Consider the following 20,701-nt stretch of genomic DNA (forward strand, 5'->3'; position numbering starts at 1 on the left):
GCCCCGGGCTGCCTGCCAAGCAGAGGGCCCCATGAAGTTGCCAGGACTGGCCCTCCTGTGCCCTCTGCCTGGCTTTGAACTGGCCTTTGGACTAGCAGTCCAGTGCTTAGATGGGGGGTTTTCCTGGTCCTGTTTTGGGCATGAGAAAGACGAGGGCTGGGTGTGTGGGTGTGGTGTGTGTGGGTGTTTTGAGGATTGGTGTCAGCATCACTGACCTCCTGTCTTTGACGGGAGGCCGGGGTCTGGTGCAAACCTGGGAGGGACCCAAGTGCTTCCAAGGGAGGTCAAGGCCCCACAAGACCTGACAGGCCACGTTGAGACACAGCTTGAGCTGTCTTCTTCTTCCCTTCAGTTCTTACCTCGGCACCCCTTGCTGACCCTCGGGAAGGCCTCTCTCTGCCCCCTGCTCTGACTTCTGAGCCCAGGCCACTTGCCATATGCCGCCCAGGCTGTGTGTGGGGCGAGGCCGGCTCCCTCTTGTTGGGTTCATGAGCACCTTCCTGGGGGCTGGCTGCCCTGAGTGCCCACCTCACAGAGGGACTGCTGGGGTCAGTACGGGGTGCCATGGGGGCATCTCAGGCTTCGGGCTGTGTCCTGTATGTGGCTTCCCCTGCATGTGACCCACTATAGGCTCTAGAAGGGGCCGGTCTCACAGGGGCAGGGGCAGGGGCTCTGAACAGTGACCGATAGCCCGCAAGGGACCGCCTAAAGCAGCCTGTGTCACTGGGTCTGTTTGCAGATTTTGACTTCAGTGTTCCGGGGTCCATGAAGCTTCATAACCTCATCTCCAAACTGAAGAAATGGATTAAGATCCTGGAGGCCAAGACAAAACAGCTCCCCAAGTTCTTCCTCATCGAGGAGAAGTGCCGCTTCCTGAGCAACTTCTCGGCGCAGACCGCCGAGGTGGAGATCCCGGGCGAGTTCCTGATGCCAAAGCCCACACACTATTACATCAAGATTGCTCGGTGAGTGCCGAGGGAGACCTGACTCCCCCCACCCCACCCCTGGCTCTGAACGTGTCTGCCTCCGGAGAACCTGGCGCAGCAGAACCAGAACATTCTGGCAGCCGGCGCCAGTGGCCGGCCTTGGTGCCTTCCGTGAAAGATGTAGGCTGTGCTCCGCTGGGGCCTCTCCTAGGTGGGATGTGGAGCTCCGCTGCTCTCAGACTGCTCCCTTCTGTGCCCGAGAGGGGAGGGTCCTCCTGCCAGACCCTCGTGCCACAGTTTCTGGCTCCTAACTGTCCTAATGGCTCTCGGCCAGTTTCTTTGACACTGTAGCTTGGTGTCTCACTGCCACGGGTCACAGACACCAGTGTGCACTCCCAGCGCCCCACGTGAGCTAGAGGAGGACCATGCTCTGCTGGTGTCTCAGCTCAATCGCCGGCCTTCCTCCCAAGGAAACCCTGGCTGGACTCAATCCGCCTGCTTTCTGGTAGCTGCCAAGCACTTAGCCCTTAGTGACCACCCAGACAAGCCATTGCCGGGCTGCTGGTGGGTCGGCGGTAGTGGTCTCTCCTTGCGTGGGAGGCCCTGCTTCAGCTCCTGGCTGACGAATCTCGGGCGCAGCCCCCGCTGGCTGTCGTCAGAGAGCTCACCAGGCGTCCGCAGAGCCAAGGAACCCTGCAGTCACAGCAGTGTGACCTGACACGGGACGGGGCAGTGGCTCATCCTCTTGTGTGGGGGGTGAACAGATCACCCGCCACGCTGCACATGCACCCTGTCGCCCGCAGGTTCATGCCCAGGGTGGAGATCGTGCAGAAGCACAACACAGCCGCCCGCAGGCTATACATCCGCGGGCACAACGGCAAGATCTACCCATACCTGGTCATGAACGACGCCTGCCTGACCGAGTCGCGCCGCGAGGAGCGCGTGCTGCAGCTGCTGCGCCTGCTCAACCCCTGCCTGGAGAAGAGGAAGGAGACCACCAAGAGGCACCTGTTCTTCACAGGTGGGGGGGGGCGCGGGCGAGGCCTGGGAGCCAGTGTGCCGGTGGGCAGCCCCGCGGAGGGCTGAGCAGGAGCTCTGAGGAAGCTGCCTCCGAGGGGTTTTCCTGGAACTGTGCTGTCGGGAATGGGGCTTGTTTGTGGCGCTTGGTCTCTGTGCCGAGACAAAGAACCCCAAATCTCACCCAGAAAAGGGCTTCCTGGGGCAGCCAAGGTCACCCAGCCCCCTTGATGTGGACTCGCTGAGCCCCTGCGGGCAGGGTCCTTGACACGAAGCATGAGCAGGGGACACAGGACCTGCTGTGGCCTTACTGCGCACACGAGCATCCCCACCGTGGGCGGCCAGCTCCTGTGCCTTTCCCAGGGACTCTTCTTGGCCACTGAGCGAGCGCCCAGAAATATGCCCGAGCATGTAGCTTACACCCTTGTGGCCATCCCCGTCCGCAGAGACCCGGGCCCCGCTGCTGTGACCCTCACTGGCTGGACTTAGTCTCGCCTCTGTCTTGGCCCATGTGATTCATCAGCAGTGCACCTGGTGCAGGGTCTCTCTGGGTGAGGCATTGGTCTGCTGACCCCCAGGTCTGTAGTTCAAACACCCCAGCTGCTCTGCTGGAGAGACGAAGCGGTCTGCCTGGGTACAAATATGCAGCCTTAGAAAGCCTTGCACCCACCGGGTGTCGTCCAGTCGAATCCCTCGCTGGCAGGTCCTGTCGCACATGGACGAGGCAGCAGCACTCAGACTCGGCCCCGGGCCAAGAGCTGGCCTTGCACCATGCACACGGACGACTGTGTCATGGAAGGCCGGTTCTTCACACCCCAAGTGTCCAGTGCAGAGCAGCCACTGTGGGGACGGGTTTATTGGCTGCCCCTGCTCATCAGTCTGAGTCACGGGGGACAGACCTGGTCTGAGTCCCTGCTGACCTGGCTCTCCCAAAGATGGCGAGTGTGGTCCTTCCGGAAGCCGGGAGAGCAGCTCCACGGTTACCCAGGGAGCGAGGGTGGGTAGAGTCTTGTCCATCCCTGCCCACTTCTGCTTGCGGAGTGCACGTATGGGGCTGGAGCACCCCCAGAAGTGCCTGGGAGGTGACCATTGATGCTCTCTCACTCTGCCCTACACCCCCAGTCCCCCGCGTGGTGGCTGTGTCCCCACAGATGCGCCTGGTGGAGGACAACCCCTCCTCCCTGTCCCTGGTGGAGATCTACAAGCAACGCTGTGCCAAGAAGGGCATTGAGCATGACAACCCCATCTCCCGCTACTACGACAGGCTGGCCACGGTGCAGGCCCGGGGCACCCAGGCCAGCCACCAGGTACAAGGGTGGGGGTGGCACTGGGCTGCTAAGGTCACAGTGTGTAAAACAGCAAGCTTTTTCCGGGGGTGCATTCAGATTCACAGTGACTTCATCAGGTTTGTGAGCAAGTGGTAATTAGGAGCCTCATGGCGTAGTAAGTAGGCTGTGCTTCAAACTACAAGGTTAGAGGTTCAAATCCCTCAGCTGCTCTGATGAGGGAGGAAGATGAGGCTTCTGTTTCCATAAAGGCTGATATTCTTGGACACTCAGAGGGGCACTTCTGGTCTCGGTGAGCCAGGATTGACTGGTTGGCAGTGAGCTTGAGTTTTGTTGCAGTTTGCCATCCAGCAGGTATCATTGCATTTCTACGGTGACCTTGACACACCCTTTCAATTTTGGTGAAGTTTTTGTCATCACGTTGATTGCCTATGTTTGGGATTGGTGCCCACTCTGGTGTCTTGTTCTGAGAGCTGAGTTCTCTCTCACATTTGGGCCTCTGACCCACCCTCAGTTTGTTGCTGGGTGCGCTGTGAGTGCTGTGTGCGCTGTGAGTGCTGTGAGTGCTGTGTGCGCTGTGAGTGCTGCGTGCGCTGCGTGCGCCGTGTGCGCTGGGTGCGCCGGGTGCGCTGGGTGCGCCGGGTGCGCCGGGTGCGCCGTGAGTGCTGTGTGCGCCGTGTGCGCTGTGAGTGCTGTGGTGCGCTGCGTGCGCTGGGTGCGCAGGGTGCTCTGGGTGCGCTGTGAGTGCTGTGTGCGCCGTGTGCGCTGTGAGTGCTGTGCGCGCCGTGTGCGCTGTGAGGGAGGGTCCAGCTCGAAGCTATCCCGTGTCGTGTCCAGCTGGCCCAGCACAGTTTACTGGAAGACTTCACACGTTTTCCAGTGCTGGTCGGATCCAGCCTTCAAACCCCAGGCGGCCTGGGCTCATCGCTGGGCTGCTTACCCGAGGACCCTAGCTGAGGCCGCCTGCTTCAGGAAAGACTGACGAGCCCAGAATGCCCGTGGAGTAGCCCTGCTCTGTCCTGTCGGGGGCTCGAGGAGAGGTGGAGGCCTAGTGCTGTATGCAAACTTGAGGGGTGGCCACCTGGGAGGCCCCCTCCTCACCATGCACATCCCTGTGTGCACGCCAGGGAGCACACACGCACACCTTGTTGAGAGGGTCACCCTGCTGGTGCATATGAGTGTGGAAACACAACTTGGAGGGTTTTGAAGAAGAGGAATGCTTTCTCTCGGTGGCATCATGGGTCACACGTTGGAACCCCAACTGCTTTGCAAGAGAAAGCTAGACTTCCTGCTCCTATAGGGTCTTGGGAGCCCACGGGGGCAGTTGTGCCCCGTCCCACAGCGTCGCTGTGAGTCGGCGTCAGCTCCCTGGCAGGGAGTGAGCGTGGGTTTGTTAGTGAGCTAGAGGAAGAGCTGTGGCTCAACGAGGGCCGCTGCCCCGCCGCTTGTTCTCTGAAGGGGTGTGGTGGGGTGGGGCGGGGCTGCCCTCACAGCGTGTGTCCCCGTGCTGGCGCAGGTCCTGCGGGACATCCTCAAGGAGGTGCAGAGCAATATGGTGCCACGCAGCATGCTCAAGGAGTGGGCACTGCACGCCTTCCCCAGCGCCACCGACTACTGGACCTTCCGCAAGATGCTGACCCTCCAGCTGGCCCTCATCGGTTTTGCCGAGTTCGTACTGCACCTGAATCGGCTCAACCCCGAGATGCTGCAGATTGCTCAGGTAATGGCCGCACAGCCAGCCCGGCTCCCCCGCTGCCCCCATCCTGGCCACTGGCACACAGAGACCAGACGCTTCTCTCCGGGACCCAGGACACCGGCAAGCTGAATGTCGCCTACTTCCGGTTTGACATCAACGACGCGACCGGAGACCTGGACGCCAACCGCCCTGTCCCGTTCCGCCTCACCCCCAACATCTCTGAGTTCCTGACCACCATTGGGGTCTCCGGCCCACTGACTGCGTCCATGATCGCCGTCGCCCGGTGCTTTGCCCAGCCAAACTTCAAGGTCAGTCTCCCTCTCTCCCACCCAGCAGGGCTGGGCTGTAGGCCAGGGAGGGGCCCAACAGCTGGTCAGAGGTGTTCCCCGGCTGTCACTGCTCTGCGGTGATGGTGACCACCCTAAGTGATTACTCCTATGGCCCCACACCTGACAGCCTCCAGCCTCCATCGTGTGGGGAGCCGTGTGTCTAAGGTACACCTCCGCGGGGTTTGACCTCTCCTCATGGTTGGGGACTGGGCACTGTTTTGCTTGGTTTCTTTTGTCCTAAAAGAATGGGTGTGACCCCACCCCCCACCCCTGGCAGGGAAGATGTCAGACACCAGCGACCCATCGAGGGGTGTGGGGTAGGTTGAAGGTGGTTGCGCACTGCACCTCTGCTGAGTGCCTGGACATGGCACCCACGGCCGTTTGGTGCAACAGCAGACATAGTGGACATGAGGGCCTCTGGGTCTCGTCCTGTGTCCAGCTTGACCTGACCCCGTGCTGAGGGTCCTGGTCATCTGCACTCAGGTAGAGAAACCTGCCTAGGACCCCTGAGGTGACGTGTGACCTGTGGGGTCTCAGATTGTGATGTTAGATGGAAGAGGCTCGGCCTGGCTCCTGAGACCCCTCTGCCTACATCAGCCTTGCAGGCCTGACTCTGTACCCAGAGCACCTCTGAACTGACCGCTCTTCCCCACCCGCCCTCACAGGGCTCAGGCTCCACCCTTCTGCGTCCTTCCGTGGCGGTGCGCGCGCGCACACACACGCACCCACACGCACCCCACGCACTCTCTCTCTCTCTCTCTCTCTCTCTCTCCATCCACGCTCCTCCTCTTGCCCCGGCCTGTGTGCTGTCCAGCCAGCTCCTGGCTGCCCTTGCCTCACCGCCGCTCTCCCGCAGGTGGACGGCATCCTGAAGACGGTGCTGCGGGATGAGGTCATCGCGTGGCATAAGAAGACCCAGGAGGACACGTCCTCCCCGCTCTCGGCGGCCGGGCAGCCGGAGAACATGGACAGCCAGCAGCTGGTCTCCCTCGTCCAGAAGGCCGTGACGGCCATTGTGACCCGCCTGCACAACCTGGCCCAGTTTGAGGGCGGGGAGAGCAAGGTGAACACCCTGGTGGCCGCGGCTAATAGCCTGGACAACCTGTGCCGCATGGACCCTGCCTGGCACCCGTGGCTGTGACGTGGCGTCCTGCTGTTGCTGCGTGAAGACGGGCTCTGAGCCTTCGGCGCTGCCTTCCTGGACCAGCTCCCCACCCCCCTCTTGAATTATTTTTATCGTGCCCCCCCCCTCCCACCTTTGTGAATGTACAGCTGAAACTGTCTGCCGTCCAGCAGCCTGCACGGAACCTAGAGGCGCGCTGGCCACATGGACGGACATCTGTGGGGCCGGTGGGGTGCCCTCCAGCCTTGGGTCTCCCCAGAGCTGGCAGGTGGCCCTCGGAGCGGCTTCTCTGGGTGTCGGGCATGTGGTCTGCCACTGTACTTGGAATTGCTTTTCCTCCCTAATTTAAGAAAAAACAGGAACAAGCGTTCTCAGCCATGGGTTCTGTTAGGCCCGCGTTTTATAAATCTGCACAGTGAGATGTTCTATTGAAATTTGTACAGTGTGATTTTTTTAGAATAAATGTTTTATAAAAGGGGTCGTCCTCCTGTCTGTGTGTCAAATCCTGGTTTCTGGTAATGAGGTGATGGGGTACAGGTCAGAGGTCGTCACCAGGTGACGTCAGATGTGGACACAGGTGCGCTGGGAGGTGTTGGTCACCAGGGGCCAAGGTGGGTTGGCAGGTGCCATGTGTGCGGGGAGATGGGTGGCCTTGGCCTCATCTGTCTGCACTGGGATGGCTACAGGCCAAGCGGGAACCTGCCTATGGACAGGAGGACGGTCACTCTGGACGTCGACGGCAGAGGCGACAGACAGTGGCTCTGAGTGCTCACGAAGCCACCTGTGGACTCTGAACCACTGTGGCCAGAAACCGTCACACAGCTCATGGCGGCTCTGCGAGGGACCCTCGGCCCTGTTGTCCAGGCTGGCACCACAGGGAGTGGTGACCTGCAAGCAGCATTTGCAGAAACTGCACCCTGAGGAGCAACGTCAGGGGAGCAGCCTGGACGTAACTGTGAGTTACTCTGAGGAGTCTCGGACACTGCGGGGCCTGCACATGGCAGCTAGCGCAACGGGGGTGGGGTCGCCCCTTGAACTGCTCCACCATGCATGCGCACTGGGGGACAGCACTGAGCGTCCTGGGGGCTGTGGGCCCAGACGGAGAGGATGTTAAGGAAGGGTAACACCCGTTTCTGAGTTGTTGCCAGTTATAGAGAGGCCTGAGGTGTGGACCCCAGCCATGCTGTCCTGCTGTGCCCAGAGCCCACGGGGGCGTTAGACCTGAGGGGCTCACAGGCCCCTGGGTTCCAGCAGGCTCGGGCCCAAGGCCCGTGTTGGGGGTCACAAGCAAACAAGCCTTGTGTTGGAATAGTTGGTCTGTGGGCCCTTGCTCCCATCTGGTGTCAGGGGGGCCCTGGCGCCGAGAGTCAGGTCAGTGCTCATGGAGCCCCAAATTCCCAGCTCCATGGCCCCACTCTGCAACTTCCCAGCATCCTGCCTGCACCCCACCTATGAGTACTTCTATAAGGTCCTTGGGGACCGAAGCCGGGAGCCATGGAAGTTTCTGGAAGCAGCTTTCTCCCCGGGCCCTATGTCTCCTCCCAGCTCCCCAAACCTTCGAGGTAAGTACTGCTCACAAAATACTTTATTCTCAAATTTCTTTTGTTTTTAATTGCCATCTCTTCACTCAAGTTAACACTTGTCTACCCTTCTGCCTGTGATGTCCCTTGTGTGCCTGGCAGTCATCCAAGAGTGCTTCTCTTCCGTGAGAACCGGTTCCCTGGTCCTTCAGTAAAAGCCTCGTACAGCAGTTGTGATCGACCACTTCACGCGGTGCCGTGTCCTCCAGCTCAGTCCACCAGGTTTCACAGGCTCATCGTTACTCTTGGCCTTCCTGTGTGTCTGTTGGACTTACACAGCGATGCTCATCAGTGCTATCACCGTGGCCATGTGGGTGATTTCATCCTTCTGCTATTGTGAGGAGTGCTGCCGTGAACATGGGGGGTGGGTGGGAGGTGGGACGTATCCATCCATGTGGCTGCCTTATTTCCCTAGAACGTTTATATGGTACATGTTTGCCAGGTAGACACATCATACCAAGTTAGAGGAATTGCTGGGTCGTGCGGGATTCCTGTTCCCAGCTTTGTGTGGAAGAGGCGCTGACGGGTCACGCTGCGTCATCTCACCAGCAGCGATGAGCTTGGGTTTCTTCCCAACCTCACCAGGATTTTACAGATTTTAACTTTGCTACTAATGTTTTGATTTGCATCTTTCAAATGGCTACTGATGGTGTTTCTTTGGGAACTGCCTGTTCATGTTGTCTGCTCATTTTTTAATTATTTGTTTTCTGATTGAAGTTCTCTATGGCTTGTAGATTACTCCCTTGTTGATACAGTACCATCCCTGTCCCCCTGGTTTGTGCCTTCTTTTTACTCTTGATGAACTCTACGGTGCACCAAAGTGTCTTAATTTTTAGGAGGTCCAGCCATCCATTTTCTCTAATGCTGTGTTTTATGATGTGTTTATGCCATGTATTAGTTGGGCCTGATGTTTTCCATAGATTATCTTGATAGCATTCATGTTGGCATCAGGTCTTTTGAACCCTCTTGAGTTCTTCATTTTGTATAGCGTGAGATAGGGCTCCGTTTCTTCCTTCTGCAAGTGGAGATCGAGACAGTCCTTTTCTTACTGTTTTTTGTTTTTTTTAAAGGGGAGAGCGTGAACGCAGCACTCCAATACCACAAATCATGCAGTTGAGTTTCCCCGCATTTGGGGAAATCGCAGGGGTCAGCACAGCTGGAATGCAGTGGGTGAGCCTCGCCCTGGGAAACCACCTCCCCTGCAGGTAAGTATGGGCAGTCCTTTTCTTGTCATGGGTTGTTGGTTCTGGATTTACTTTGGGGTTCTCTGATCTATTGGCCTGTCTCTCATTGGGCAGCTTTACCTGTTGGAGGTTTGGAGACTAGGAAGTGAGGTCCGGATCTTTTTCCTTAGTGAGTTGCTTATCCAAAATGTCTTTCCTCTCTACAGAACGTTGGTGTTTGGTTGGTTCCTCATCCCTTTAAAGAGTGGTGCTGGACTATGAATCAGGACCACCTTGAACTTGTAGACTCTTTTGGGTGCAATTGGCATTTTTGATGTTGGTCTTCTAATCCAAGAGCGTGGTCTACTCTGGTTTATGTAGGTCTCTCCTGGTTTCTTAATAGGGTTGCATTGTGGTTGTCCTTGGACGGGGCTTCGTTTCTCGGGCCGTTTATTCCGAAGTGTTTCCTTTTCCAAGTGGCAAATGGCATAGCTTTCCTTTTAGCCCGCAGGAACCCGGTTTTGTTTGTTGGTCTTCTGCCCTGGCGCCATTGTTACAGCTAATGGACTCAGCTAAGTCTTTGGGATTTGTTTTTGGTTTTTAAGTCGTCATAATATCTCCAAGAGTTTGACTTCTTGCTAATTTGGATGCCTTTAATTTCCCTCTCCAACTATTACATAGTTGTAGTTAGCTACTATCAAGCTGGTTCCAACCCATAGCGACCTTGTGCATCACAACCGAATGAAGCACTGCCCTGTCCCAGGCCAACCTCACAATTATGATGGAGTTCAAGGGGGTGTTGTCAAGCCAAGCCCCAGCTACCCTGTCTCCTCTGACAGCTTTTGTTCAGCTCCTCTTAGCCAGTAATCCATCCGCTTCTTCCTCCTTCCCGTGAAGCTCAGGATTCCAGGATTATCATCCGGGTCTGTTTCTCTTGGTCTCTCGTGTCTCCCTCAGGGAGGGGCTGGGTAGTGTGCTGCCTAGTCTGCCATCTTGCTGGAAGTCCTCTATTGATTTCCTCACTGAGCTCATGTTTCACTTTCACTTTTAGTCGAGGCGTGGAACAAGTCCATCCTTCTGTAAAGTACTGCCGTCACCTCAGGGGCATCACTTCGCTTCCCTCCATGTTCTCTGCACCCAGGAAAGGGAGCCAAGGTGCCACCCGGCACTCCAGGCTTGAGCTTGGAGCCCGGAATCTCGACATTCAAGGTTGCTGGAGGACATTTGGAGAGAACAGTATACATTCCCAGCAGAGGCCAAGCAAGGTGACATTCACTTCCTTTCAACGCCTGTGGTGGGCACTGGTATAGCTTTTGTGTTTTTGTCAACTTCCTGCAGGACTGGCCAGGGGCTGGGCAGCCTATGTGGGCACAGCCAGTACAACTTTCCTGGGTGCTGGACACACCATCATCTCCTCCTGGCACAGCCCTTGGCTCGCCTTCGTCCCAACAAGGTCTTGCTACCAGGTGTGGTACTTGGACTCGGGCACAAGGTCAGACCCCAGAAGCTTGTGGGTAGTCTGTCCTATCAGCACCCCAGCTGCCACCCCTCACCTGGTCCCCAGGCTGTTGGGTGCATCCAGAAAGCCCTCAGCTATCTGCAGTGGAGGGGACAGGGACAGCGCTTACAGAAACCTGGGTAACATAGCACAGAACCAGCAGACGATAAACACCTTCTTCCCCAAGTGTGGCCCCAGGAGATCAGGGGCCAGGTTCTCCTAAGGGGAGGCCCCTGGCGGCACAGTTGGAATTTGGCCACTAATCTGACGTTGACAGCTCAAAACCACATGGCCGATTCAAGTGGGAGAATGTGCTTCGGTGAAGGAGGCAGCTGGGAAGACCCCACGGAGCAGTTCTGCTCTGCGTCATTCAGGGCCTCATCTGAAGGGATTCCTTTCTTCCAGGCACCGTCCAGGTGGGTTCAGGTGGTCTCCCAGCATGGCCCAGGGGAGCGCAGGATCGTACCTGGGTCGGCCCACTTCACAGAGGGAAACTGACATCTGAGCTTGCCACCCACCCCCCATGCACCCTAGCTTTACAGATCAGGGGACCAGGTCCAGTGTGGCCCCACCACACTGCTCTGTGCAGGGGAGGGCAGAGCTGGCTCCCTGCTCCTTCCTGCCTTGCTGGGTGGGGGCCTCCCAGGCCATGGCTGGTGCTGTGGCCCTGGGCCTGATGTCCCCATGAGCTGGCATGGACTCGATGGCAGTGAATCTGCTTTTGGGCTGTTGCCAGCACCACAAACCTGACTGAGCCCCCAGCTTCCCAGGAGGCGGTACTGGAGTCTTCACCAGTGAGGAAACTGAGGCACCAGCCCAGACAGGATTCTGTCCAGGCCCTCACTGCCAACTGTGCCCTAGCTCCTCTGCCACTCCCTGGGCAGGTGTGAAGTGTGTGTGCCTCGTGTACATTCCCGATCTTCCTGTGAGCTTGCTGAAGCACCTGCGTGTATACGAACAGATCTGTCTAGACTGCGTGTCGGGGGTAAACCAGGGTTCTAGCAAGTCAATATGGCAGCAGGGAGCCGGCCAACAGAGCCCTGTGGATGCTGGCAGTGCCGAGCCACTGCTGGAAGTGGGATCAGGTAAGGGCACTCACAGGTGCCAGCAGACATGCTTGCGACACAATCCCCGCAGGCCCAGGTGTTCCCTTAGTGCAGTGGTTCTCAACCTTCCTCTTGCCACGACCCTTTAATACAGTTCATGTTGTGAAACACCCCCCCCAACCACAAAATTAATTTCATTGCTGCTTCACTGTGATTTTGCTACTGTTATGAATGGGAGACCCCTGTGAAAGGCTCGTTGGACACACAGGTTGAGAACTGCTGCCCTAGTGTGAGGGCAGAGCACAGGCTAAGGTTCACCACCTTCCTCCAGGGGACGGGGGGTGAGGATCCTGCAGTCCCGCCTCCACCCCACAGGACAGACACACAGCTACAAAGGTGAGTTTATTGCATATGTAACAAAATGAACCTGGCCGCCGCCACCTGCTGCGGGGTGTGTGTGTGTTTCCAGCTGGTTCCATGACCACATTAAATAGAACTAGCATTTTTTTAAAATAGTTTTGATTTTGACATAAAACAGAATATTAGTGTACACCTTTCACAAAATAAATCAGCAATAAAAATGGTGGGAAGAGTAACAAGGATAGCAGCAATACTTCAAAACAAGACATTACAAAATAAATTAAAAAATACATTATAAAGTGGTTGATAAACAAAAATAAACCAATCTTAAAAATCCATACTCTGTTGGGCGGGCATCCTCTGCAGGGGCCCTTGCTGATACCTCGGGTGGAGACCCGCCGGCGGGAATGTGGACAGTGGGCGCGGAGGCAAGCCTGCTCCCTGGACGCAGCCTCTGGGCGCTGCTGTCTGTCCTGCAGGGGGCACTGTGGAGGGTGTTCTGCTGTCCCTGAGTGTGGGCTGGGGCCACTCGGAGGAGCTGTCTGCCACGCTGGTTCTTTGGGTAGGTCATGGAGTCTAGACGGTGCAGACGCACAGGGCCCCGGAGTCCTGAGCCCAAGTCCCAAGCCCTCCCGCAGTTTCCTGGGCATCAAAGGACACCCTCCTACTTGAAGCCCCTCAGACCCTGGTTTCCTTCTTGGTGGCCCCGCCGTCTGAAGAGTCGGCCTGGTCTCTGATGGTTCTTCTTTCTCCAGAGGCAGATGCCCAGGGAAGCTGGAGCCAGTCCCAGGGCCCCTCGTGCAGAGCTGCCCAGAGGCCTGCGAGCCGGCCTGGCGGAAAGGGAGCAGCCCGGGAAGAGCAGCTGCCTGCCTCCGACCAGCACGGAGCCCAGAGTTCGTCTTGGACACGGTGCCGGCAACACATCCTCGTGCTGGAGCCGCCGGACTTGGGTGCACTGACCAACGGCATCTGCCCAGTCCCCTCAGGTGGGGACGTCCTCGGGCTCAGTTCTCACCGAGCCGGCAGCGAGAACACAGTGCGAGGATTTCAAGTAAGTGGCGCAGTGGCAGATGGCCGGCCGGGGCTCTAAGGCGGTTCGGTCTGTTCACTGGGCGATGTGGCAGAGAGGAGTCTGGAAAGGACAGGTGGTTCTTCTCTGCACAGCGGAACGCACAGCCCGCAGCCCCTGTGGGGCGGGGCTCCTTCAGTCAGACGCCGTCCCCATCAGCACGGACCTTCCTGTGTGACCCTGGCTGCCTTTATTGGATGGGTGATGGAGGGTGGGGGTATCGTCAGAGCGGAGAAAGAGGGGGACCGCCCCTTCCCCAGCACGAGCGAGCGCAGCTTGCATGCAGGCCGGCGGGCCCGAGCGCTGAGCCGCTCTCACTCCACTGCGAAGCCACAGGTCTCCTCCACGGCCGTCAGCAGCTTCTCGTACAGCTTCTCGTAGGACTCGTATGGCGGGATGTCGATGCGGTTAAAGCTGAAACAGACAGGGTGTCAGTGCTGGGACCCACCAGGGTGGCCCTAAGCCGTATTTGGGCGACACCTGCAGCTGCTCATTGGTCAGGGGGCCCCCAGGGTGTTGGGCAAGAGCCCAACTATGGCTCCAGCCCTTTGGGAAGTAGCCTGCTTACCAGGTGTGGGCCTTGGGCAGGTTGTCCGTGTTTGCGTCAATCAGGTGGATGGTGAAGAGCCGGGGCCCTGCCGCGCCTGTAGAACCTTACACACAGCATTCTAGTTAATGCACCTCAGAGCTGGCCTGCCACCACCCCAGCCACCAGTGCCACAGCGTTCCAAAGGCGCTCCTGACAGTAAGTCGCCCTTCGGGGAGTTGGACTCGCCTGCCTGGTTATGTGAGCACCCTTCATCTCGGGCCCTGTTTCTCTAGTGCTGCCTCACTCACCAGCAGCAGCTCCGGGGAAAGCTTTGTCTCAGAAGCCTCTAGTCTAGAATGACTGAACAGATGCTGGGAGGGGATGGGGGTCCATCAGCACAGACCCCTGGTGGCTTAGATGGGGACAGTGGCCCCTGCCGAGCTAGGACCACTAGGCTTGGAGAGGGTGCGGTGCACCAGGCCGCTTAACGGGGCTTGTGGGAAGATAGAACTAAGGAGCTTTCTCCACAAACTTTATGAAGCCTCTGTGGTGGAGACCCTCCTGCCCTCTGCTGAGGGGGTCTGGGAGGGAGCGGCATGGGTCTCACTGGAGTGACACCCCCCCACCCCACCCCCGCCATGTTCCTCCCTGTTAAAGCAGCTACAACCCGGAGTGTAAGCAGACATGGGGGTCAGGAAGTGGCGACATCGCCCATCTGCCAGGTGAGCCCAAGACGCTTCTACAAGGAGCCTCAGAACACGCCGGTCCCTCCCGCCTCGCCTGCAGTCACCTTGTAGGGCCTTGAAGCCCTGCAGCGGCACTCGAGTGGAGCCGGTGACAAACTGCAGGAGCCGGGCGCGGCGCTCCTCGTCGAAGGCCTCCACGGCCTGCCAGAACCAGCGCACGACGCTGCTGTCGGCCACGCAGTGCTTGAGGCGTGTGTTGGACTTCCAGTCGCCCAGGTCGATCTTGTCCAGGCCGCCAATGATGAGCTAGGGGTGGCGAGAGGTAATGGGCTTCCGGCAGGAGTGCGGGCACCCCGGGGCGGGAGCTGAACGCTTTCCCCCTGTGCTCCCAGGTCACTGCCACCCAAGCGGGTCACCCATCCCGCCTACCTCCAGCTCCTTCTGGTCAAAGGGCTTCAGTAAGTGTTGGGGGATGAGCTCATTGAACCCCTTCTGCAGAGCCAGGAACTGGGCTTCGATGCCTCTCATGAAGCGCCAGTTCACATACAGCCTGAGAGAGAACAGCCACAGGGGAAGGAAGTCTAGGTGGGTCCAGCAGAGGCCATGGGCCCAGGCCACATGAGTGATGCTTCTATGTGCCCGCCGGGAGGGTAAGTAGCTCAGTGTGGCGCGCCTTACCGGACATATTCCTTCTTGTTCTCCTCCGTGACAGGGACATTCCTGCCATTGGGCTTCAGCTCATGCTGGAGGAGCCGGCCGAAGGCGTTGTGCTCCACGCAGAAGGTGTGGTCCAGCACAGGTGTGATGTCGTTCTCCCTGTCCCCACGGGGCACAAGGGGGTGAGCATTAGTGTCTATCTGTGGTCGACAGAGCTGCTGGGGAGGGCAGGTGTGTGTGACGGGAGCTCTGCCCCTGTGATTCACACCCACCACCATGGACTGGGCAGAAACAAGGATACAGCCACAAGGGGCACTAATCTACCAGAGTGGGTACAGGTAGTGGCCATCTGGGTCAGACCTGAGACCTGGTGTTTCCCCCCACTGCTGAGTGTTATGGGTGAATAGGAGGTGGCTGGGGCTCCACCTACAGGATCCACACGAGGCTCTTGTGCAGCTCGGGGTCCACCGACTCCAGGTCCGAGAGCTGAATGGGCTTCCCCAGGAGCTGCTTGTAGAAGGGCACTGTGAAGCCGCCATTGATGTAGTGCCCGTGGAATACAGCCAGGCCCATGATCCGGCCCACGAAGTGGAAGTAGGACAGATGGTCCTGCAGGGGGCGCCAAAGGATGGGGCGTCAGGCGTGCAGGGCTGTCCAGGGCTCAGCTGGAAGCAGCAGCCTGATTCCCTCTGGGCCTCAGAATCACTACCAGGGTCCATCCATGGTGGAGAAAACCGGAAAATCTCACCACAGGGCGACTCACTCCAACCAGCAGGCACACGTTGACCAAGGAAAAGCAGCAGGGACACAGCCCGTGGAAGGATTACTTAAACCAGCGCTGTTCTGAGGGACCTATCCCTACTGGTAAGTCCTCGGAATGATCTGAGGACTCCCATGAAGGACAAGGGACTTGACCGTGGGTCCCCTCCCCAGTGGCTGACATTATGCATCTTATCGGGAACTGAGACAAAATCTATCCAGCACCCTCTCCCACGAGAGCCCACGCCTGCCCGCGCTGGGTGCTCACAGGGTTGATGGCAGAGTCCGGGTTGATCTGCAGTGTGTAGATGTTATCAGTGGAATACTGGAAGAGGCCGTAGTACGGATTCAGCATCTCGTGGCACAGCAAGTAAAGCCACTCCCTGGGAATAACAAGGGGCTGTTACACGCTGCACTGAGCTCCTTCTGCGAGAGAAGAGGGCTCAGCATAAAAGAGGAAGACGTACAGTCTGCAGAACAGACACTTGTGAGGCTGGCACACGGCTGGGTTGGGGTTGCTGGGTCCGACCCTGAGCACAAGTGTGTCTACAGCAGCGGGCCTCAACCTTCTTCCTGCCTCGACCGCTTCAGACAGTTCCTCATGTTGCCACTTTATTACTGTTATAAATAGGGCGACCCCTGTGAAAGGGTCGTTTGACACCCCCCCCAGGGGTCTCGACCCACAGGTTGAGAACCGCTGGTCTACAGCTTTCCCCGTGTCTAAGGTTTATCGGCTGCTTTTCAAAGATCAAAATCCCAGGTAATGTCAACAACCTCATAAAGTCCTCAAAGCACAGCCTCACTTGTATTTGAATGTGTGTGTGTGTTCACAGAGCCTGACCGATCTGGCAGCGAACCACAAGGTCGACTGTTCTGCACTGTGCATCGATGGCAATGAGATGTTTTTGGTGTGTATTTATGTAAGAGAAAAGACTGACACTACAGGGTTCATTAGACAGCCATTTTCAACAAAAACTTATTAAAAAAGAAGGAAAGATCTCAGTGTAGGGAGTTTGAGAGTGATTTTTGCTCTTACACTTAAAATGGACACTGAAGAGTTTAAAAAATCTGGGTAACCACAGAAGTGATTTTTCTCCTTTGTTTGAATCATTTCATTATAAAACTAATATGAACAAGAGAGCAGGTGGTAATAAGCCCAGAGACTGGGGGATCTTGTAAAAATAATGGCAGAGCCACAACTAGCCTTTCAACTGGATGGATATCTCATTAAAGTCACAGCCCTGCCTGGATCTGATGCTGAAATGTCTTTCCCTTCAACAAGTCGGTACCCCACCGACCACGTGCAGCTGAAAGGAACTGCTCCGAAGGCTGAGGCCCGAGCTGCTAGCATGCCAATTTCTCTCCAACTTCTGGTGTTTCAAAGAAGCCAAGGACCTGCCATAGCTCAGACAGGAAGTGACTGATGTGAGCAGATTCTGACGGGCTGTGCACACAGCAAGGGGGCATCTGAGGTGTCACCGCTCACAAGCCGCACAGGAAGGCCTGGCCTGCTGGGGTGCACAACGATTCCATGCACAGCCTGGGAAGATTCGGAGTGAAATAACCAAGCTCAAACCAACCGCAAGTTCTTCCCACTCTGAGCCCTCGTTAAAGCAGTCGAGTGCTCACCAAAAGGTCAGCAGTTCAAACCTACCAGCAGCAGCTCTGAGGGAGAAAGAAGGTGGTTTCTTCCTGCTTCTGTAAAGAGGTATGTATGGCCATGGGGACCCTCTGAAGCAGTTCTACTCTGGCCTGTGCTCGGCACTTAGGGGAAAGGGGTCCCTTTTCTAGGGCAGCCTCTTACCTGGCCACTCCACCATAGTCCAAGCCTTCTTCCCCACGGAACTTCACCATCAGCCGCTTCTTCAAGTCCTTTGGCCGCATCTTCATGATCTGGCGATAGGACTCCTGCAGATAAACACGACCGTGTCAGAGACAGATCCCTCTTCTCAAGTGAAAGGTTAGATGGGTAATGGAACCTCGCTGAGAGTCTGGGTGTCACTGACTTCACATGTCAGTGCCGCCCTGTCAGCCCTTCTCTCTGATGCACAGGCAGACACACGCGGTGCTAGCCCAGCACCCTGTGGGCCAATCAATCCTGACCCACAGTCTCCCTGGGCAGACAGGGCACAACTGCCCCGTTTTTCTCCATGGGAGCAGGTCAACGCTTAACTCGCCGTGCCGTGAGGGCTCCTTCAGGGACTGCTGTGTGAAGAAAAGCAGCTTCCTGTCTGAAGCACCATCGCTCAGGATCAAAGGCGCTGCCCTCCCTGCGTGAATTAACTTTCAAGGGCCTTACAAACCACCTGTCTGTTGTACCCAGGTTGGAACACTCTGGACCTCCGAATCAAGATTCCCACCGAGTAGAAAAGCAGAGGACTTCGGTGAGACAAAGCGGCAAAAAGCCTGCCAACTTCTCCCCCCGAGACATGGTGGCTGGTTTCACTGACAGGCACTTGGAGGTTCGTCTAACTTGAACCCTGCCTTCCCCTGTGGGCATGGAGACAGAGCAGGAAATACTGGGAAATTATTAAAACGTCAGCAATTGCCCGCTTTCATCTGGAAGCCAGTGGGGATGGCTCAATGGCCCCATGGTATTTGGCCACACAGGGCATCGAGGGGCAGCACAGAGCCTGGGCCCTGGTGGTGGGATAAGGCACCCAGTTCCCCCCTGAAGGTGGTTCTCACCTCGCAGCAGTGAGGCCCTTGGCTCACAGATTTGGAGAGAAGGGTCCTGTCTAGAGGGAATGCCTGCTCCCGTCCGAGGAGACAGAGCTCGCTCGGGGAAGGCGGGCGTCAGAGGGTGACGGCGAGGCCGCGGTGGGGATTGAGGGAAAGGCGCAGTAGGCAGGGCTCACCTCGGGACACCAGTGGTCCCTGTTCAGCTGCTACCTAGGAGATTGGTTCTGGCCCACACTTGGCAGTGGACCACAGATAGGCCTGATCACCCGCCGTAGAGGTCATAGCCAAGCCCACGACTCGGGGACACCAGGGGTCGCGATCGAGCCGCCTGCTTCCCCCCCTCCCCCCAAAAGGTCCACCTGAGAGGATGCGGGTCCCTCCTCGAAGCACCTCCTTGAATCCAACACAAGAGGAAACGCACCCCGGGCTCCCTCGGGGGCTGCGCTCAGCTCTGTACCTCAAAGATTTCTTCCCGGGAGACCTCGATGCGGCAGTGGCCGGCCTGGGGTTGCTGCAGGGAGAGCTCGTGTCTGAGGACTTTGAGTTTCTGGACCAGGTCCCGCTCATATCGCTGGGCCGGCAGCTCCTCGTCCTCCAAGGAGCCCTCACTGGGCAGCGGCAGCGGCTGGCTGGGCTCTTTCAGTTGGCACTGGTGACTTGGGAAGAGAAGCAGCCATGTCACTGTGGGGGCCACGGCGAGGGAGCGCTGCCCCCATGTCCCCCAGCGTGGTGCCCGCAGGTGTAAGCGAGGCCGCCATTAGCCCAAACGTGGTGCAGGGAACAACAGAGCGGACAGCTCCGTCCGCTTGTCTCATTCCCTGTCGCTGCCGCTCAGAGAGAGCTGTCGCACAGCAATGGGCTTGAGGGGGACGGCACGGGACCAGGCAGCATCTCGTCCTCGGCAGTAACCAGGGCGGCTGGCTTGCAGTCTTACTTCATGATGTGGTGCAGCCTCGGGTCTGTAAACTGGGTGGTCCGGTTGTTGTGGTCCACAAAGTATATCCTCCCGGAGACAGTACTCCTGACTTCCCAGCCGGGCGGCAGGGGCCCCAGCTCGTCACAGTTCACGCTGTTAAGGTCTCTACCAAAAGGGACAACAGAGGTGGCCGTCAGAGCACAGATGGTGCTCCAGGCCAGCCGGGACGTACACCCCGCTGGCCAGGGGCAGCCGCGCTCACAGGCACACCCAGACTTCCCATGCTGTCTAGCGCGGGAGCAGCTGGCACGCAGTAAGTGGTGACAATGAGAGAAGGCTCTGCAGGCTGTTGGGAAAGCGTTTTGAGAAAGTCAGGTCAGAAAGGTGTCTCTGGGGAAAGCTACTGTCAGAGTACTGGGAGCTCAAGTGAGTGACCAACAAGTGCAAAGTCTGGCATGTGGGGACGTAAGTGACATGGGCAGGCCCTTCAGGCGGCGTGCATGGGGCAGGTCAAAGGGCCTGGGCATTACCAGGAAGGCTGAGTCTCAAAGGGAAAGTAGCGGTTTTAATGTGGAAAGCACAGGGCTGGGGGGTGAAGGTGGGGGTGGGGGTACGGACCTTCATTGTTAGGAGGTGGGCGTATCTGACCTAGGCTGGGCTGTGTGGTCTTGGAAAAGGAATTAATCTCGAAACGCTTCCTCTCCCCCAGGAGTGGTCCCGAGGGACAGTAAAGTAGGAGAGAAGGATGGTGGTCTTTGTATCTTCACTCTTGGCTGTGGGCATTTTCAAGCATATAAAATGCAGAGAGCAGAAGGACTCCAGTGACCAACGTCAACCATCAACCATCAGCAACCTGGCTGGCCCTGCTCCTGGTCTGCCTCTGCTCACACCCCAACCCAGTTGATGAGGAAAACATCCCCGGCGCCCTGTAAGACCACCCATCAGTATATTTAAAGTGAGAGCCACACAGCTTAAAGGGCTAGAGGCCTTTCGGATCAGATCAACTGTTTCTAGTCCATTGGTGTCAGGGGTGAGACTGCTTTCTCAATGGCTCCCCCTCTCCCCCTGGTGTGTTTCAGCAGCTACTGCGGGGCTGGGCAACCCCCTCCCAGCCCCACCCCCAGAGTCCAGAGAGAAGGCCCCAGGTAAGTGACAGAAGGACAACCCCTGTCCCTCTCCCCCTTCACACCCGGGAGTCCCAGGCCAGCACTCGAGGGAGGAGGCTGCAGGAGCACTGGGAAGGCCCACCTGGGTATCCTGGGGTCGTGCCAGGTGCTCACACCCGTCTGCGTGTGCAAAAAGTAAACTTGCCCCTGGACAGTGGTTCTTTGTTCTGCAAAGTACAATTGGGGGGGTGGGGGTGGGGGGTCTGGTTGGTT

The 20,701-nt window shown here is 57.6% G+C and overlaps 2 protein-coding genes and 1 pseudogene across 6 annotated transcripts in view; 1 reads left to right on the forward strand and 2 right to left on the reverse strand.

The window, feature by feature from the left end:
- Positions 1-6,854, forward strand: part of LOC101661316 (transformation/transcription domain associated protein) — a 74,366-nt gene extending 67,512 nt beyond the window's left edge. For all 5 annotated transcript variants that reach the window (XM_045285939.1, XM_045285940.1, XM_045285941.1 and 2 more), the window contains 6 exons: positions 740-965; positions 1,730-1,947; positions 3,066-3,250; positions 4,746-4,949; positions 5,039-5,233; positions 6,111-6,854. In XM_045285939.1, coding sequence (XP_045141874.1) covers positions 740-965; positions 1,730-1,947; positions 3,066-3,250; positions 4,746-4,949; positions 5,039-5,233; positions 6,111-6,395 — 1,313 coding nt within the window. In that variant the 3' untranslated portion in view covers positions 6,396-6,854. The remainder of the gene's footprint in view (positions 1-739; positions 966-1,729; positions 1,948-3,065; positions 3,251-4,745; positions 4,950-5,038; positions 5,234-6,110) is intronic.
- A 2,170-nt stretch (positions 6,855-9,024) lies between these two features.
- LOC115867988 lies at positions 9,025-9,170 on the reverse strand (annotated as a pseudogene).
- A 2,883-nt stretch (positions 9,171-12,053) lies between these two features.
- The window catches only part of SMURF1 (SMAD specific E3 ubiquitin protein ligase 1), an 18,923-nt gene continuing 10,275 nt past the window's right edge, over positions 12,054-20,701 (reverse strand). Inside the window, exons 8-18 of the mRNA XM_030888699.2 lie at positions 20,571-20,655; positions 19,341-19,487; positions 18,864-19,062; positions 17,529-17,632; positions 15,993-16,107; positions 15,396-15,574; positions 14,987-15,124; positions 14,738-14,858; positions 14,413-14,614; positions 13,662-13,737; positions 12,054-13,507 (exon numbers count right to left, since the gene is read on the reverse strand). Coding sequence (XP_030744559.1) covers positions 13,408-13,507; positions 13,662-13,737; positions 14,413-14,614; positions 14,738-14,858; positions 14,987-15,124; positions 15,396-15,574; positions 15,993-16,107; positions 17,529-17,632; positions 18,864-19,062; positions 19,341-19,487; positions 20,571-20,655 — 1,466 coding nt within the window. The 3' untranslated portion in view covers positions 12,054-13,407. The remainder of the gene's footprint in view (positions 13,508-13,661; positions 13,738-14,412; positions 14,615-14,737; positions 14,859-14,986; positions 15,125-15,395; positions 15,575-15,992; positions 16,108-17,528; positions 17,633-18,863; positions 19,063-19,340; positions 19,488-20,570; positions 20,656-20,701) is intronic.

This window comes from Echinops telfairi, unplaced genomic scaffold (genome assembly GCF_000313985.2).
Source record: "Echinops telfairi isolate 266 unplaced genomic scaffold, ASM31398v2 ScPeMD7_5;HRSCAF=22, whole genome shotgun sequence".
Classification (NCBI taxonomy): Eukaryota; Metazoa; Chordata; class Mammalia; order Afrosoricida; family Tenrecidae; genus Echinops; species Echinops telfairi.